Below are 14,317 nucleotides of genomic sequence, written 5' to 3'. Positions count from 1 at the left end.
TTACCTCTGCTTTCTCTCAAGGATCAGCAAGTTTGGGGATATATTTTAAGGCCTCTCCCTTCTCATCTGCTTCAATGCATGCTTCAACGAATGGCCTAAAACCTATTTGATTCCAAAGGGAACTTTTCTCATGAAATGGTCAAGAAACAACAGTATTTATACCTAGAGGGCTCCCTGAAAATAAGTAGCGAACCCCAAAGATATCCCTCCTTTCACAATTCTTTTTTAATCTTTGTTTACATTTTATTTATGCTTCCACTATGAAGAACTCACAGACAGAAGTAAGCGGCACAACTTACATGCAAAAGAGACTTGAAAAATATTCAAATAGTAAGAAAAATTACCAATGGGTGGTCTCTTTTCTTTTGAGAACTTTTCTAGAGCATCCCAATCTCTGATTGTAGCCAAAGTAAAAACTTTAAGCCAGTACCATCTCTTCTTAGAAACCTGAAACAAGTCCAGAAGCCAATAATAAATAGAAATGATTACAGATTACATATGAATTGACACAAAAAAGAGCCCCCCATTGACTATCGCAGAACATTTTTGAAGTCAATGTGTTGGTTAAAGTGATTGAAAATATGGTTAAGGAGCCCCCCAGTGTATATATGGATATCAATAAGATGATTGAATGTAAAAATTATTGAGAGAGAGAGAGAGTTGTGAGAGGTTAGTTGGAATGATTTTTCCTTGTGAAAAATGTTCAAGTGATTAGCTAGTATTGATCATCATTATTAATAAGCTTTCTAACTATTTGGGAAAGTAAATAATATATAGTTGTGGATATGGGCCATCGTTGCTGCAACAAGCAGAAAGTCAAGAGAGGCCTTATGTCACCTGAAGAAGATGACAAGCTCCTTACACATATCACCAAGCATGGCCATGGCAGTTGGAGCTCTGTCCAAAAGCTTGCGGGTTTTGTTTCTTTTGCTCTATCTGTAAAAATTAGTGATTTTAAAGTTTACATCATCTTTTCTTATATTGTGAGATGTATAATATTTTAAATATGTATATATATATATATTTCAATAATTTGTAAATATAAATGAATAGAATGAGTACTAGAGTGCAGGATTACAAAGGTATGGGAAGAGATGTAGATTAAGATGGATAAACTATTTGAGACCATACCACCTCATTTTGCTTCATTGTTAAAAAATCCTTGCTCTTGCCATCTAGTGGAGATAACAACAAGAAGTTAGACAGTGTTCGATTTGACAAATCATGTTTGTAGATGGCTTAACGCAGGCTAGTGGGAATCATAATCTAATTTATACTGAGTATATTGATATAAAGCAAACTGCTTATGATTTCTATACGGATAAGGGGGAGCATGCAACAGTACTCTATCAACCAGTGAGAACATAGCAAAATAACTTAAACTCTTATAAGTACAACACGACTCTCAACTCTCAAATCTGACTATGCATATCATCAAAACTTATATAAGTTGACAGCATATAAAAAGCACAAATTTCTCCGAAAAGAAACACACACAACAATGCCATTAATTAAAAAAAGAATGGGTAACTTCTTTAGAAAGGTTAGTCTCTGCCCAATGCCATTAACACACACAACAATGCCATTAACACACACAATTTGTGTTATGCTTTTTAAAAAGTGAAAATTTCACCAGATACAGTCATGCATAAGAAGAATCTAATTCCTTAAGCGTTACATATTTATAAAAGTCCACGATACTAATCTCAGACATGAAGCAAATATTACAAATATAGAAGAAACCCATATCAGACTACCAAATAATTCAACAACCCACGAAGCTATATCAGCCAAAACATAAAAGTTCAATAAAAATAAAGGAAGATAGATTGAGAGAGAAACCTGTGAGATCACCAGTGATGAGAACCAGAGAAGGGTTTATTAAGATTAAGAAAGGCTCCTTCACACAAGAAGAAGAACAAATCATTATCGATACTAAGGATCCATGGGAAATCAGTACCTTCTCTTGCTGTAAAGTTACGTGGGCGTGAGGTAGAGAAGCTCCACTCTGGAGCGTGACTTCGTGAGGCGGAGAAAGAGCTCGACTCTGGAGCGAGTCTTCGTGAGGCAGAGCTGAGTTGAGGGCGGTGAGGGCGGAGAGACTTCGTGAGGGCGGTGAGGCAGAGATGAGTTGAGGGCGGAGAGACTTCGTGAGGGTGGTGAGGCAGAGATGAGTTGAGGGCGGTGAGTCTTCGTGAGGCGGAGAGGGCGGAGAGGGCTTCGTGAGTGAGAGATGGAGGCTGAGAGAAAGGGTAACTTAGAGAAAGGCTGAGAGAAAGGGAATTCGGCAGAAATTGATTTTTCCGCCTGAGTTTTTAGTATGTCGCCAAAAAGAGACCGTGTGTTTTTAATCCCACTATTCAGTTCCGTGTTTTTTAATCCCCCCACTTAATAATAGCACTTCTAAATATATGCTATTCTTTAATGTAATATATACTCAATATTGTTGTAGTGTGGGGCCGAACCACTAAAAATCGCTTGTGTAATTTGCTTTCCATTTGATTATCTTCTTGATTTTCTTTTGTTCTTTGTCGTTTATTTGACTCCGTGTTGTTGGCCAAATCAATGGTCAACACTCTTAATTTTTTTTATTAAAATGTAAAAAATAAAGTGTTTGTTTTAAAAGAAAAGTTCTTAATATATTTTAATTTTTTTTACTTAATTACAAACTTTAATTTGTCACAATTATTTTATAATAAAAATATTTATAACTAATTATTTTCTCAAATTTTTTATTTTGTTAAAAAAGTATATTTATAAATAATTTAAGAACTTTTTTTATATCAAATATATAATTTTTCACACTTTAATAAGAAAAATTATTTTAAATAGTATGTTGACACTGTTTTTCGTCAACTTAAAATGTAGAGCAATTAAACAATAGGAACTATGACGCAGATGAATAATATGGTAGAACAACAAGAATTTCACATGGTTCAGTAGTTAACTCTGCCTAGTCCATGAGTCTATTTTATTAAGACTTGGAGTTTTCTGGAAATCCTTCAGAGATGAATTCTCCAGAGTTTCTCTCAAGATATCAAAAAATCGGTCCTTTACAAATGTTCATAAACTCTCTATTTATAGAGAGTTTTGAGAGTTCATTCCCACATATTTCGGGAAGATACTTCTGCTTATTAATTAAAATAATGATATTAAATATTGTAACTCTTATATATAAGGAAACGTCCCCTGAAGACCAGGGGCGAATAACAGACTTGTTAATATCCCTTTAATGCTGGGATGTTACAACAATAAATATCTTTAAACGTACGGAACGCGTTACATCAGATGACTCATTAAATCTTTCGAGGTCAACAACTAGCATCATGCCGGTCAAGGTTTATAGATAAGTTACGAGCTAGCCGCCTTATTCCAAGACCAGCTCGGAGCAGATAGATACCATCGAGGCTATTACATTTGGAGCTTATACTCTTTTAAGCTCGGGCTACTTGATCCGAAGACACCCGACAACAGATATATCCCGATACTATGTCTTTCGAGCTTAGAAAGAATTTCGAGGTTGCCATCTCGATTCGAGGGTTTGACATCTGGACCACGAACGTGCGTCTTATATATCTCGAGCTCACACTTGACGAGTCCAGCTTTTGAGGTCACAATCTCAGGTCTCGAAATCTGGGTGTAACATAGTAAATTAATATTTTATTTTATATAAATAATTCATTTTTAATATTTAAAAATAAAAATAATTTTAAGTAAATAAAAAAAGTATTATTGTTATATTAAAATTTATTTTTACCAAAAATTTATTTAAATATGTATTATTGAAAACACAGGTGTAAATGGACATTCAAACAAAACGCAAGGTGAGGAATTTGATATTTTAAAAAATGTGAAGGTGTAAGTGGGTATTTGAGCAAAATAGAAAAGATAACAACAAAAAAACCGTTAATAACAAAGCATTTGTATAATACAAAGGAGCAAAAAGGGGAAGAAAAAAAAAAGTGCAAATTCAACCAAAGTTATAATTTTAATTTTTTTTATAAGAAACTTAATTCGAAAAATCTAAAATCCAACTAAAAGTTGTTAAGAAATTAGATTTACAAAATACATGGGCATCAATCCAAACAAATAAAAGAAAGATTAGTGATAGTTTCTAAGAAATTGGTAGACCAACAATTTCCCTAAACTCCAACCTCCTAGTCTCATTATAAAATGTTCTATACTTATTAGGCCAATAAGTTAACCAAATCCACCCTCTGATTTCCCACTCCATCGTCTTTCCCATGGCAGCCTTGTCCACTTTCCACAACACGCTCTCCCCGTACTCATCGCCCGCGAAAACCACTCCTCCTTGCCTTGTAAATGGCCGGTAGGCGCTTGAGTATCTGTGTTTGAACCACGCTTTTGGGTTTATCAAAGCAAACTTGGACGGTTTCGAGGAAAATACCTCTCTTCCGTCCACACTATCATGGAGGTACCAGTTCAAGTTTCCACTGTTACCGTACACTGATTGCTCGAACTTCCATGGCTTCAGGGTCATCGTCATTGTCTCTCCAGCTGATACCTTGAGACCCAAGTAAGAGTTTGGGGGCTCGAATCCGGCTTCTATGCTTCTCTCTATCCCAATTTCTCTTGCTGGGTTTTCAGAGGATTTGCTCACCGAAACGCTCAGTATGTTGTTATGCTGAATTGGGGTTAGTTGTAAAGATATTCGAGAAGGGAAGTGCTTTTCTGTTGACCCAACTCCTCGTTCCGCCATTAGAGTCTCGCTCACAAGCTTGATCACATCACATCTGTTAGGGAAGGAAAGAAAAGAATGAAACGAAAACCAATCAAATTAAAAAAAAAAAAATAGTGAAGATTATTAGTCTATTCTTGTGCTATGTTATATATAAAGTACCTTATGTTGTCAATATTAACCATGATACCAACCCAAGTCTCTTGAGGTATGACTCTGTAGTTGAACTGAATGACACCTTCGAGCTGGTGGTAATCCAGAGAGAATTGAAGCTTTTCATCAGCCGAAGGAACGCTATTACTACTCGAGCTCTCGAGATTCATGGCGATGAGAGGACAGTACAGTTGAACTTTCCATAACCCCAACGTCGAAATGGCGTAAGAGAAGAGTGGCGACGGTGTTTTGAGGGAGCTGCCGCGGCGTGTGGATTGCACCTCCGATATCCAGTTGGTGACGGCAAGGTTTATGGACCGCATCCACTTCTCCTCTAAGTTAGACCCCAGAAGTTTCATGAGCAACTTGGTTGCTCTTCTTGATTGGCACTTGGCCAAGTTGTTTTTCATAGTGTTTAGACAGTCTGATCGGAGGTCAGCCGGAGCTTCATAGATGCAAATGAGGAAAAAGAGAGTTTCAAAAGCAAGGTTAAAGATTTCTTTGACTTCGGGAATGGAATCTACTCTTTGGAATTTGATGGAGTTGTTGTTGTTGTTTGACCCATAACGAAGGACTTCTTCAATGAGATTAACCAAAAGAGACAATATGGTATCTTCATGTAGCAACTTAAATGAATTGGAGCTGAACTTGACTGGTTTTGAGGTCCAAAGATAGATAGGAAGGTTGATACTTGCAACAATGGCGAAACAAAAAGTTGGGTTTTGGTTGCTTTTTGATATGGTGAGATTGAGTGATGGTTGTTGATACGAAGCTGATGAAGAACTTAAACATAAAGAAAGACAGGTTGTTCGCCATTGATTGACTGGTGGAAGGTTCTGAATCCAGGAAAAAGCATCGGGAAAGGCAGAAGCTGCAGCCATTACTTTTCTCTCTTTTTCTAGGGAAGGACTTGAATTTTGAAGCAAGGCATCACCATATATTTAAAGACCTTTTTCTTCATGTTGGAAGAGTGGCTTAGATTATGGCTACTTTGAAAAGAAGAGTTCAGAAGTCAAAAAGCAAAAAATTCGTTAGATGATTGGGATTGAGGGAGGGGAATTTAAGTAGATGGAAAAGTTGTACAAGAAAACAGATTAATGCATATTGCTTAAAGCTCTAAAATTAGATGATTGATTCCCTACTAACTCATACTTTTTTAATTTCGACAGTGACAATTCATTCCACTGGTGAAGAATATATTAAAATAAGAGAGGAATATCAGCCTAAATGTGTGGTAATAAAATTGTTGAAAAGGCAGCTTCAAAGAGTGGCTCTCTATTTTATCCTAATCTTGCAAACATGAAACACCAAAAATGTTCATTACTCTTTTTCCATTAGACTAAATATGATATGTGATCCTTTATTAATTTTTTCTTCACTAGAATGTTATCTACAAGTTTCAAATAATTTGTACTTAATTAATTGGAGAGCACACAAAGAAGATTTGCACGACAATTGTACAATATTATTCTAAAAAATAAATTTAATATGTATTTTTATATCTATAAACAATATATCTATATCTATATAATGTTATAGCATGTGATAAAACTAATCAAGCAACTCTATGAATGTTGATTGCTTTACGTGCTAATTAAGCTTACGGTGGTTTAAGTACATTGTACAATAATAGTATAGAATTAATTCAATATCTAAGCACATAGATGGTCCACAGACCATTAAGTTAAATTTGCTTTAAGAATACACACATTCATATATACAATGCATATTTGTTTGTGGATAAGATGCCAATTATCGCTTACTTTGTTCTTTCTTTTTTGGACGAAGTAGATGACTTCTTGCCTATTATAAGTTTAAGGGAAGTTTAGGGGGTAAGGTTGTCATTTTTTACTTTACTAGTAACTATTATAAAAGAGTGAGTGAATTTAAATTTTTTTGGTTGTGTTATTTTGTTTTGTAGTATATATATGGGTACATTCTTGGTTACTATTTATGGATGTTTACTTTAATATTAACAATTGAATTAAGATCAATATCCATATTTATAGTTAATTAATAATTCTAAAAATAAATTTTGATTTTTTCAAATTTTTGGAAGAGTTACCTAATGATAAACGTGTTTTTATTATGAAAATATAATATTGTAAACTTTTTATTTTTCAAATGCGTGTCAATTTTTAAATATAGCTAGTGTCTCTCATTAGTTGGAAACAACATTAATTATGACAAAAAAAAAAAAACTAAATTCAAAATTAATTTAGAAAAAAAATATTTACTTGTTGGTGACTTGTTATACCAAGTCACTATGTTGTCACATCATCATAATTGTTAATACCCAACTTGGGTAGTAACCATTGAGAAGTCTTCTATATATATATATATATAGTAAAACATCTATATAACATTAATCTTTATTTTATTATAAAAAAAAATTAGTCTCAATTTGAGTCAGTTATAAATAAGAATAACATCTAAAATGTAATTAGTTATACATTTTTTAAGTCTTGTATTGAGAAAATATATCTCTATATAGTAATAATTATTTGTACCGTCAGATAAATATATATTATGTCACTTATTTGTACTCAAAAGAGAAAATAAAAAATTTATTCCACATTTGAATTAACATGTAAAGTCATTAGAGAGATTTTATTGTAATTGTTGTTAAACTTGATACTTTTGGGTGTTTGAAAATCTTTTTGAACCAATAACTATATTTAGTTATAGCCTCTCAATTAGTATACAATTAATTTGGTCCCAAAACTATTCTTATGCAGAGAGTTTACGTATATTTATTTTTAATTTTTTCTTAAAAAATGTGCTTTTCTTTTTATTTTAATTAAGATTTAAAAGTAGTTAACTTTTTTTAGAATATATTTTACTTTGTATTGTAGTAAATAATTTTTTTTATTTAAAAAAATATATTTTCTTTTTTATTTAAAAAATTGTAACTTCTTTTTGTTAAGATTTAAAAAGTGGTTTTTTTTTTCGTAAATTTAAATAGGAAGTTAGTTTAGTAAATTTGATTAAATTATATAATCTTGCAGTAGAGAATATATTGTATTTATATATCTCTTTTTAATATAGTTATTTGTATTTTTTTTCTATTTTTTTTTAAAATGCGTTTCTTTTTATTTTGGTTAAGATTTAAAAATTGAGTTTTTTTTAAGAAAAAATAAATTTAAAAATGAGTTTGTTTAATAAATTTCATCAAATTATTAAGTTGTAGTGAGAATATATTTTAGTTTTTTTTTTTAATTTTTGGCTAAGATTTAAATAGTGGTTTTTTTTAATAATGTTAAATTGTGAGTAAGTTTAATAAATTTGATCAAATTATATTATACTATAGTGGAGTTATATATCTAGTTTTAATTTTTTTAATATTATTAATTACACTTGATAAAAAAATTAAATAATTATTGAATCAATTATTATTATATTTATAACTATTATAAAATAGTGAATAATTTTTTTATTTAAAAATAGGTGTGTTTATTTTTATTTTGGTTAAGATTTAAAAAGTGATTTTATTTTATAAATAAGTTTAAAAGTGAGTTAGTTTAATAAATTTCATCAAATTATATTTTGTTTGTAGTGATAATATATTTTAGTTTTTTTTGGCTAAGATTTAAATAGTGGTGTTGACGTTGTTTTTCGTCAACTTGAGAACATAAGAGCATGGATTCAAGAATAGAGATATAATCAAATAAATAATACCATATTTTATAGTGGTTCGACCCCAAAAAGACGACCTACGTCCACTTAGTCACTTTTATTAATATTTAAGCTTGAAGAACCATAGTTTCCGGCGAACTTGCGTCACCGGTTGTTCTATAGTCCTCCTTCACTTTACATTATATAAGGATTGTCTATACAAGAATGTTCATCCAGCATTATCAATCGCCTCCCCTTATTTCTATCTCATCTCCTCTTATTTATAGTGAGGAGTTTAGGGCTACAATTAGATCATGGACCTAAGTCGTTGGGCTTGGCCCGCAAATAATACATTACAACATAAATACAGTTATATTTGGATAAATGACAACTCTCTACTCCTTTGTTGACTCTGTTAGTGTGGATGTTGTGTGTTGAAAGAGCATGATCCTCCTGTTAGCGTGTAATGGTTTGCCTTGTACGAACAGAGGTTGAGGAATGCGACTACGTGACCAAATCCCTTCTGTTAGCATTTGGTAGTCTGCTTTGTACTCTGTGAGAACAGGAAGTACTTTGCACTTCGTGAGAACAAGAACCATTTTACACTGTGTGAGAACAGGAACAAATTTGCACTGCGTGAGAACAAGAGCCAATTTGCACTGCGTGAAAACAGGAACCATTTTGCACTGTGTGAGACACAGGAAGGCAAAATGCTATGTTCATACTTCTTTCATAATTGCTATTTTTTAAATGTCATAAATGTCCAAAAAATGGGTATAACATTTGCCCCCCAAGTCAGTTTTCGTGCTTTGCGCAATTCTGACTTAGTTACATAAACAATTTCCCCCATCCATTTTTTGTTATACACTTACATGACATTTAAATAAAATATCATTTTCACAATCACTTCTCCAATTGTTCTAAAGGTATTTTATTTGACAGCAACCTGTTATATCCTTCTACCTAAACAATATATACGCGAACAAAATCACCACATGCCTTTTGAAATATCGTGTTGTTTATGCAATTGGCTTATATTACTGACTTTTATTTGCCCTAGTTACATAAAGTGGCATGACCTTTCCTTTGTACCATTTACTCTTACCGAACAGACTTGTACAGAAGAAAACGAACAGACTTTGTTCTTTGCACACAAATGGGGTCAAAGTCACTTTAAACTAATAGGACCCTTACGCCCATCACTTAGTTTTGTTCTCTTAGGAGCGTTCATGGTTGAGAGTAAGCTGCCGCCTCCCATTTCTTGCTCTGAGAAGCTCGACGTCCTGAGAGGAGAAGAGTCATCATGCCGCCTGTCGTTGACGTCACCGGAATAGAGTGATTCTGCCAATAAGCTTCTGTCACTGTTGCTTCCTTCTTGCAACGTTTATTGGGTAAGCATCTCATCCGCTTTATATAATTGGATTTGAGCACACTTTTTCGATGCTTAGCCTGAAGCTTCGAACTTTTAGGGCCATAGATTCAAGCTCCCACATTGTTCGCCCTTGCATTTTCACCGTGGGTTAATGCCTGATTCTAAGAATGCCATTAACCCCTTGTATATGAGCCAATAAATCCTTTTATATGTGATTCCCTGAATTTTTCCCCTTGGTAGCTGTTTTCATGTATGCGAATAGACCTTTGCATATACGTGAGCATAGTGTAACGCCCTGGATAGCCAAGACCGCTACACTGTGTGTTTATAAAGATGCATGACTTGCTAATAAAGTCATTTAGTTAAAATGTGATACTGAAACCACTAATGAACTAGGGTTAAAAGGTTTTGGTCTCAAAAGTGTACATTCTATATAACAAAACATTTTACACATGGGATCCCAAATAGGAGCAGCGTTTGAAAGTCAGTTTACAAAATTTCCAAAGTTTAAACAATCATTAGCCATTTTAAGGCAAAACAGACATTTCTAGTTCCCCCTGTTCCTGTCTTCCCCTCAACCGTGGCGACTGAGCAGCTGGTCATGTACATTCAGCTCACAGAGCTCTCCAAGTCAGGGTTGATCAAGTCTACCCTTGCCTTTACCTGCACCACGTAGCACCCGTGAGCCAAGGCCCAGCAAGAAAACATAGTATGCATCACAAACAACAATAATAAATGAATAATCCTTTAAGCCTGATCAAACACTTAACACTCATATTATTCACATAGCACGTATTCAGAATCAATGATGCAACCAAGCATTAATAATGATCAAGTCACATGATAATTAGGGCTGACAACTTAGGCCACACCCTCTGTTTACCCCACTGACTCCGGCCCGCTTAAACCGAGCTCAGTGCATAATAAGCTGTCCTCGGCTACCACTGGCCGAGCCGTGCCCTGTGTGCTAGTGTAACCCTTGGCACTCTTAGGCCGTTGGCTTACGGTTTACATGGCATAATACCACCCTTTCAAAGCATACATATTAGGGAACCCTTAGTCCCACCACAGATACACAACCGGGTGCAGTTTTCTTACCTTTAATTTCCATGTTCACTGACTACGAGCGACGTCCCTCGAGCACAATCCGCTTCCCGAGCCCTAGCTTAACACCTAGTCACAATCAAGGTAATGGATTCCATTAATATTCAAGTAAAGGTTTCTGGGTATAATTCTAACTTCCGGGACATCGAGTTCCGCCAAACACGGTGGTGGAATCAATCCCGAGCACCCTAGGTTAGGTTCCCGCGCTTAAAATCCCCAAAAGATCAAAAATGAACCTAAGGGCTGCGACCCCTGAAACATAGCCGCAGCCCGCCCCTGAAACAGAAACCAAGCCCCTCTGAAGGCAGACACGCGCCGCGGCCCTGCCCTGTGGCGCTGCGACGCTCCCCTTCGGCAGAGCCTCCCTGACTCCTTCACTTCGTAAGGCCGCATTGCTCTAGAACAGAGTCGCGGCCCAACCCTTCGTGCCTAGAAAACCCACCATTTTCAACATCCTAACCCTATTCAAAACCACCCCAAAGCACCCTAATTCCAAAACCCATTAATCACAAGACTTTTAGCATGATCCTAACAACATAATCCAACATAAAACCTAGTTTAAAACTCATTAAAATTCCATTTTGATTTCTGAACCCCAGGAACTTAAGAACACAAAAACAAGCAATGGAACACCAGAATTGAGTCATTAATTTATGGATTCAAGCTTACCTCCACAGCAGAATCACTTCTCTAAGCAGAATCCAAGCCAACTCCCAAGCTTTCCACCTTAATTCAACCTTAGATTAAGAAACTAGGAACCCTTAGATTTCAACCCTTAAACCTTATAATCAACTAGTCAAAAACGAAATTCAATGCTTACCTTAGTTTATGGTTGAATTCCCTGACTGAAACTGAGCTATTTTTTCAAAACTCAAGCCCAAATCACTGGATTCCTAGCTCAGTTCCCTTAGATTTCAGTGGCTTCCTTAAGAAGAGAAGAGAAGGAAAAGAGGAGCAAAATGGGTCGATTTGGGTTTTCTGTTCCACTGACCTCTATTTTACTTAGTTAATCTTAGTTAATTAAATCAATCCCAAGGCTCGGGGTATCGAAAACGTCCCCGAGGGCAAAACGGTAAAATTTCCCCAATATTCCCGCCTAAGATTCCTAACCTCAAATATATCTCCATATATTTATTTCCATAACTCGATAACCCAAATAATCATCTAATACCCAAATTACCCCTTGACTTACCCCAAGTCAAATATTAAGCCCCGTTGTGACTTCCCGCTAACTAGCTCCTTAGGATCGCCTCAAGTCGCACGCTGCAGATTTACCCACATAATAATGTGTTTCTCCCAGATATAACATTTAACCACATTTACATTCATATAATCATACAAGCATGCTTCTCATATAATCATGCATTAAATCAATAAATTCCCACGTAAACCAATTATGCCCTCCCGACACACAAACCAAGGCCCTTAAGCCATATTAGTGATTTTGGGTCGTTACAACTATCCCCTCCTACTGAGAATTTTGTCCTTGAAATTTACTTGAATAGCTCGGGATACTGATCCCGCATCGCTATCTCTAACTCCCAAGTCGCTTCCTCGACCTTGCTATTTCTCCACAACACTTTAACTAACAGAATCGTCTTATTCTGTAGAACTTTGTCCTTTCGATCCAAAATCTGAACTGGTCGCTCTTCATAGGACAAATCTGTCTGTAACTCTAAGTCCTCATACTTTAGCACATGCGTCGTATCTGAAATATACTTCCACAACATGGGGACATGGAATACATCATGAACTCCTGACAGCAACGGTGGCGAGGCCAACCTATACGCCACCTGTCCAATCCTTTCTAGGATCTCGAAAGGTCCAACAAACTGAGGGCTCAGCTTACCCTTTACTCCAAACCTCCTCACCCCTCTCAGTGGTGAAATTCGTAGAAACACGTGGTCCCCAACCTGGAACTCCACGTCCCTACGCTTAGGATCAGCGTAGCTTTTCTGTCTACTATGCAAAGCAAGCATTCTGACTCGAATCTTCTCAATAGCTTCATTAGTCTTCTGAACCATATCTGGCCCCAAATATTTCCTCTCACCCATCTCATCCCAATGAATGGGTGATCTACACTTTCTCCCATATAACATTTCATAAGGAGCCACTCCAATCGTGGACTGATAACTGTTGTTGTATGAGAACTCAACCAACAGAAAATACTTACTCCAAGATCCCTCGAAATCAATCACACACGCCCTAAGCATGTCCTCCAACACCTGAATTGTCCTCTCAGACTGTCCATCAGTCTGAGGATGAAAAGATGTGTTAAACTTCAACTGGGTCCCCATAGCTCTCCCAAAGCTCCCCAAAACTTGGAGGTAAAGATAGGGTCTCAATCAGATACAATAGACTTTGGAACCCCATGGAGACGAACTATCTCCCTCACGTACAACTCTGCATACTATTCCACTGTACAGGTCAACTTCACTGGCAGAAAATGAGCTGACTTGGTGTATCTGTCTACTATTACCCACACCGAGTTACAAAGTCCCACTGTTCTGGGTAGTCCTCCCACAAAATCCATCGAGATGTACTCCCACTTCCACTCTGGGATACCCAAAGGCTGAAGCAATCCCGCTGGTCGCTGGTGCTCAGCCTTTACCTGCTGACATGTCAAACATCTAGCCAGATACTCTACCACATCCTTCTTCATCCCGGACCACCAATATAATGTCCGTAGATCCTGATACATCTTCGTGGTACCCAGATGAAGCGAATATGGCATAGTGTGAGACTCATCCAGTATCTCTCGTCTGATCTCCTCATCTGCCAGAACACAAATCTGTCCCTTATATCGAAGCATACCAGTCCTAGAAACAGAATAATCCTTAGCTATCCCAGCTAAGACATGTTGCCTAACATCTTGCAACTGCGCATCCACCAATTGTCCTTCCTCGATCCTCTCTAGCAGGGTCGACTGCAAGGTAATATTAGCTAACTGGCCCACCACCAGTTCTATCTTTGCCCTGGCCATCTCATCAGCTAACTCTCTCGAGATCTGGGTGGAACTATACAATTGTCCTGGGCCCCTCCTACTCAACGCATCCGCCACCACATTGGCCTTCCCTGGGTGGTAAAGAATATTGCAGTCATAATCCTTAACCAGCTCCAACCAGCGTCTCTGTTTCATGTTCAGATCCTTCTGAGTGAAGAAATATTTCAAACTTTTGTGGTCAGTGTATATCTCACACTTCTCCCCATATAAATAATGCCGCCAAACCTTCAGTGCGAATACCACTGCCGCCAGCTCCAAATCATGAGTAGGATACCGCTGCTCATACTCCTTTAGTTGCCGCGATGCATAAGCGATAACTTTCTCATTCCGCATTAGCACGCAGCCTAAACCCATCCTCGATGCATTACTG

At 36.4% G+C, this 14,317-nt stretch overlaps 1 protein-coding gene across 1 annotated transcript; it reads right to left on the bottom strand.

Moving 5' to 3' along the window:
• Nucleotides 1–3,969: 3,969 nt before the first annotated feature.
• LOC133798192 (uncharacterized) lies at nucleotides 3,970–5,853 on the bottom strand. The gene is made up of 2 exons (XM_062236407.1): nucleotides 4,862–5,853; nucleotides 3,970–4,754 (listed from the first exon to the last, which is right to left on the bottom strand). Exons 1-2 carry the CDS (start codon nucleotides 5,731–5,733, stop codon nucleotides 4,115–4,117), a joined length of 1,512 nt encoding a protein of 503 aa, XP_062092391.1. The 5' UTR covers nucleotides 5,734–5,853; the 3' UTR covers nucleotides 3,970–4,114.
• Nucleotides 5,854–14,317: the final 8,464 nt, after the last annotated feature.

This window comes from Humulus lupulus, chromosome 8 (genome assembly GCF_963169125.1).
Source record: "Humulus lupulus chromosome 8, drHumLupu1.1, whole genome shotgun sequence".
Lineage (NCBI taxonomy): Eukaryota > Viridiplantae > Streptophyta > Magnoliopsida > Rosales > Cannabaceae > Humulus > Humulus lupulus.
This window is presented reverse-complemented; position numbering and strand designations above follow the sequence as displayed.

Excerpts from the sequence above, each read along its gene's own strand:
- LOC133798192 (XM_062236407.1), bottom strand. The coding sequence starts at position 5,733 with ATGGCTGCAGCTTCTGCCTTTCCCGATGCTTTTTCCTGGATTCAGAAC. Across the intron at positions 4,755-4,861 it reads GTTAATATTGACAACATAAG|ATGTGATGTGATCAAGCTTG; the intron begins GTACTTTATATA and ends CTTCCCTAACAG.